The 5,584-nt window shown below is 33.3% G+C and overlaps 1 protein-coding gene across 1 annotated transcript; it reads left to right on the top strand.

Annotated features, from left to right (window-relative positions):
- Positions 1 to 3,673: 3,673 nt before the first annotated feature.
- On the top strand, positions 3,674 to 4,524 carry LOC131078337 (putative germin-like protein 2-3). Its single transcript, XM_058016004.2, has 2 exons — positions 3,674 to 3,884; positions 3,992 to 4,524. Exons 1-2 carry the CDS (start codon positions 3,674 to 3,676, stop codon positions 4,522 to 4,524), a joined length of 744 nt encoding a protein of 247 aa, XP_057871987.2.
- The last annotated feature ends 1,060 nt before the right edge of the window (positions 4,525 to 5,584 follow it).

Here is a 5,584-nt window from a genome sequence, read left to right as displayed (position 1 = left end):
TCCAAGTCTCTTAGAAAAAAGGTGTCAAAAGTCTAACTTGTGGGCGATAGTAAGTAAATTACCACTTCCAAATCCACTCCAACAATTTTATTAATGGGATTTTGCATGCCTCACACATATGAGTGGATCAAAAAGATCCTCTTGGGGAAGAGTATACAATATTATTCCTCTCGTCCTAATGCTCTCACATGTAGAAGCATTTGTGATATCCACATACCCTTAGGGTTTGGTGTGAAGGGGAGAGAGGAGGTGGATGAGATCCATGTGGTGCATCGTGATCAGAGGAGGGGAGGTCATATGACACATATTACATATACCATTCTTAGACTCTTTGTATGTCTTATTATTTTATTTTTTGGCTCTATCTTTTTGGAGTTTTTGGGAGGCTTTGTGCAAGGAGTCAAAAGAGTCTTTGAGAAATATCTATCAAACCCTCCTGATCTAGTAAGGAAATATTTTGATATGATTCATTCCTTAGAATGCTATATTTCATTTTGTTGTAAATATTTTATTGGAGGCTTTTGATTTAATTTTTAAATTTCATCTTTTTATATATTTTCTTATGTCAATGACATGTGTGAGAGGTTTTAGGCTCTCCCATATTGACGAGAGAAACTCATGTGTAGGGTGAAGGATATGTGGAACCTCTAAGGGAATGGTTTTTTCTCATTGAGAAGCAGATTTCTTGGGTATGAGTATCCTTGATTCTTTTGGAAAATCTGTGGAAAAATTGTTTGGTATATTTTAAAAGGGTTGTGAAGTATATGGTGTTGGATTCCCTTAATGGAGTTTACATGTGCATGGAGTATTTGCATTGGGCAATAAATTTTGTCATAGGCCTCTTACCTTGGGGCTTGGTTGTGAGAAATACCAAATGTTGGAAGGTGAGCTCTCCCTTAGCTTGTTTAAAAACTATGTTTTGTAACCTTTCTTGTTGAGTCAAATTGGGTGCTACCTTGATAGTGGAATAAAAATATTCATTCTCACATTTGGGTTAGAATTTTTATTGGACTTTTGAAATGGGTTGGAGTAAGTTGTTAATTTTTTTATCAAATGGGTCCCTTGTAATGTTGTGTATATCAAGTTGATAAATGATGATGTTGTTGTGTTTAGAAGTGATTTGATTTTAGTTTTCTAAAAATATACATATTGTTTAAGGATTGAGTTTGTTTGAGAAATAACTTATTGCTTGTGGTAATTTGCATTTCATACATTTAAAAGTTATTGATATTTGATGAACAAAGTAAATTTATTAGTAATTATTGGTTAAATTATCATTAAGAGTATGAAATTTCCATTCACTTGTCTTAATATTTTTAGTTAATAAAGTGAAGGGGATGTTTATCACGCAAATATTATTCTCTTTGTTATCCTACAAAAAAAAAATCTCTAGTGAAACTTTTATTTAAAATTAAAAATAGTTATTTGTAATTAGATATGTATATTCACCTATTTAAACATATATATTTTATACAAAATCTATTTACCCCCCCCGCTCTCTCTCTCTCTCTCTCTCTCTCTCTCTCTCTCTCTCTCTCTCTCTCTCTCTCTCTCTCTCTCTCTCTCTCTCTCTCTCTCTCTCTCTCTCTCCCTCTCTCTCTCCCTCTCTCTCTCTCTCTCTCTCTCTCTCTCTCTCTCTCTCTCTCTCTCTCTCTCTCTCTCTCTCTCTCTCTCTCTCACACACACACACACACACATTGCAAACTTGAGTTTGGGTTTATAGTATTAGCATAATGGTTAAGGCCCATTAAGCAGGTTTAGCATGGTAATTAATTCTTTTAATAGAATTTAATTTAATATGACTTTAGCAAATGCAAAACCTTAGGTGGAATTATAATTTTTAAATGGTGTGCTAGGTTTTATGATTTAACATGTCTTGTAATCATTTAAATGTGATGTGGCCTCTCAAATTAATTAGTCGACTGAAATAACTTAATTTATCTAATTGAGAGTGAATGGTAATTAATTAAATTAAATTTGAAATCAAAGTGTAGTATACTTTTATTTCAAAAATTTGGTTTTAATAGAAAATAAAATATCAGCTTAGAATTGAGAAAATTTACTCTTTATTTTGTTTTAATTTAGTTTATTTGGACTCTTTAGAAGAATAAACTTTCGTTGTGCCTAATATTTAATTTTCAAAAATAGTATATTTACTTATTAAAAATATTCCATAGAAAATTATCATTTATTTGTCTGTTGCATTTAATCTCTTTATATATCATTAGTAATTAATAAAAATTTATATATAATTTAGCTTACTTATGGTTTACTTAGCTATAGGTGTTAGCTCACTCCATAGAGGCCCAACCAATTCACTACCAATTAGGAATTAGAGGGAATGTTACCTTGAGGAGTTCCTCCATTGAGACATGTTGCATAAGGATTCCAAATCTCAATCACGTTATCATCCTTGTTTTACATTGTGCGAAATGAGTTCCATAACGCCCACTCATCGTATTCCTTTTCTCACCTCGTCTAGCATGATTCCTATAACATTGAGTATGTAACATATACGTGCACATGCTATGATGAATTTGCCTTGTACACCAAGTTCATCATTTACACAACCCATTCTCTTATTTATTTATTTTACTCTTGTAGCCAAATTCTATAATTAATATGAATCCTTAATATTACAAGCTAAAAATATTAATGATAATTTAAAACTATTCTTTGTTTTTAAGGCTCACGAATATAACACACCTAATTTTATAATAAAATTGAGATTATCCTACCCGAGCGTAAAAAGGTTTTCGGGAAAGATGCAATATAAAGCATGGATGGACGGTGTTTGTGTCAACATCCAACTCGAAAATAAATATGAAAGAAAATTTCCTCTTTTACCAATTCTGAGACGGTTGTGAAAAATGTATATATTACTTCCTTTGAAGAAGGCCATCGTTTATTTAGTGGTGTGTGTATAATTCTTTCTTGTGGCAATATAATTATCGTATGACCCACATATTCATTCGTATCCTTTGCCTTTTAGAGTTTTTCATTAGCATGTGCATGTTAGAACCCTTTGGATTTTGGGAAGAATTATGTTTTTCAAAATAATGGATGGTGTATATGCTTTTGCATGTGTCATTCATTTGATATTGGGTTCCCCATGGTAGAACCCTTCTAAGTAAATCTAGAATCACATCCAAACTAGCACCTTCTCAATTACACTAGCAACTATTCTAAAGTGACATCTAATGATTTGGAAACTATCAACCTTCCTTGCTCAAACTAGACCTTTTCTTCAATAATACTAATGCAAGAGTTGTTTATAGATTATTTTCCTCTCGAATATATTTTACTAATTTTTCAATTCAATAACTACCTAGCATGACTCTCTCCATCTCATTTCTTGCACATGTAACACTCACCCTCACATCATTGATAATTTCCTTTTTTGCGAATTCGCTGGCGGTTAAGAATAATCTAATATTATTTTCTTAGAATTTGCTGATCTTTCCGATATAGTGATAACGATTCCACACTACCGAAAGAGTTTGCGACAATATCAACAATATCAAAAGTATAAGGAGACTACGTCTACGGTAGTTTGGGTAACTGTATGTCGTAGGACTTACGTACTCACTCTGCAAATATACGATAATTAACTGATCACATCGACAAGAATTAGTCCTCGCAGAGTAGTTAATTTTCCCGCTATATAATAGACATGTTATGGGCTTGTAATACACAATTCGACTACACATTCATATCCCGAGCTTTTCTGTCTGATTCTTCTGTGGCTCTATTTATAATGGGTAACCGCATGATCTACTTCACGTTGGGACTTTTCCTATTGATATGTTGTTACAGTGATAATGTCATGGCAGCGGATTCCGATCCCTTGCAAGATTTCTGCGTCGCAGACAAGGAAAGCATGGGTGAGTACATAACTTTTATATGATTTTCTTATTAGGCGAGTTGCTAACAAATTGATTAAGATAGAGTGGCGTGATATGATTTGTTGCTAACAAATTGATTAAAACAGTTAAGGTGAACGGGTTCGTTTGCAAAGATCCCAAGGATGTTTCGGCAGAGGACTTCTTCTTCGGGGGACTTGGGCAGGCAGGGAACACCGACAATGCAGTGGGCTCAAATGTAACGATGGCCAATGTTATGCAGATACCAGGCCTCAACACCTTCGGAATATCGTTGGTCCGTATCGATTACGCGGTGGGTGGAATAAATCCTCCTCACACGCACCCAAGAGCCACTGAAGTTCTTGTTTTACTGGAAGGCCAGCTTCTTGTGGGTTTCATTGACACCACCAACAAGTTTTTCAGCAAAACGTTGGAGAAGGGAGATGTGTTTGTGTTTCCAAAGGCACTTGTGCATTTCCAGCAGAATGTGGGGCATGAAAATGCGGTGGCCATAGCTGCATTGAGCAGCCAGCTTCCGGGAGCTCAGACAATCGCCAACTCTCTGTTTGCAGCGGATCCTCCTCTCCCAGATTCCGTATTGGCCAAGGCCTTCCGCATCACCCAAGAGCTTGTCGATTTCATTCAGAAGAAATTTGCATAAGAATTTGCATCACCCAAGAGCTTGTCGATTACATTCGGGCCAAATTCCTCTAAGATTCTCAACCTGAATTCGCTGTGGTCTATTAAATAAAACGTGGGAAGACCATCTTTGTCATTTTTTTCTTTTCCTGAATAAAATAAATCTGTTTAATCTCGTTATTTCTCTGCTGATGTATTATTTATAGCATCGATTTTCAACATATATAACTCAAGAGTAAATTTCAAACTTTAATAATTATGCTAATATTTCTAATTAATAATTTATTGATAACATGTTAAAGAATAAATCAAATGAAATAGATGGGATTCAAGGTATGCATCACAATTCATCTTTTTATCCGTGCTCACCTTTCAAAGCTATGTCTCCCATTCATCACCATCGTACATTATTTATACATTTTACAAGTATCCTTAGGTAAACATTTGGAATGGTAAAGGCATTGCATTACTACACTATGATTCTTTAATGATAAGATTTTGTATTATGTGTATTACAATAATCTTATTGAATAAAATTCAAAAATCAAACTGAACGAATTTTTGCTTGAATGGCTCTCCTCGTTATCTCATGGTCCCCATACACTCATTTGAAATTAGATATCACATTTTACGTCATTTTAGTAATAATATTTTCGTAAGAGTAATTATCTTTGATTTTTTAGAATGCAGAAGAGAATATAATACTAAAATTCATTATTATTCAATGCACTTTCAATCTTTGTATACTAAAATATACACAGGTCCAACTAATCGACAATGAATTTTATAAATTATTCAAAAAAATCTTAGATAACGTGATTTAATAAATATTTACTATAATAGTTATACACAATTTAAAAGCTTATGTTTAATGTGAAATATTTAATTAATAATATTCAAAAAAATTATGCTAATGTCTCTTGAAAACCTCATAATAATCTTTTCGTCCTAATTTTTTATCAAAGAAGTCTTTAAAAAATGTCGAAAAATGCTCCTAGAAATGAGAAACATATAATATAGTGTATATTCAACTGACATAATATGATTTCCATCACACCTAATGTCAAAACCTAGATTTTCTA

Source organism: Cryptomeria japonica, unplaced genomic scaffold, assembly GCF_030272615.1.
Source record: "Cryptomeria japonica unplaced genomic scaffold, Sugi_1.0 HiC_scaffold_46, whole genome shotgun sequence".
NCBI classification, from domain to species: Eukaryota; Viridiplantae; Streptophyta; class Pinopsida; order Cupressales; family Cupressaceae; genus Cryptomeria; species Cryptomeria japonica.
This window is presented reverse-complemented; position numbering and strand designations above follow the sequence as displayed.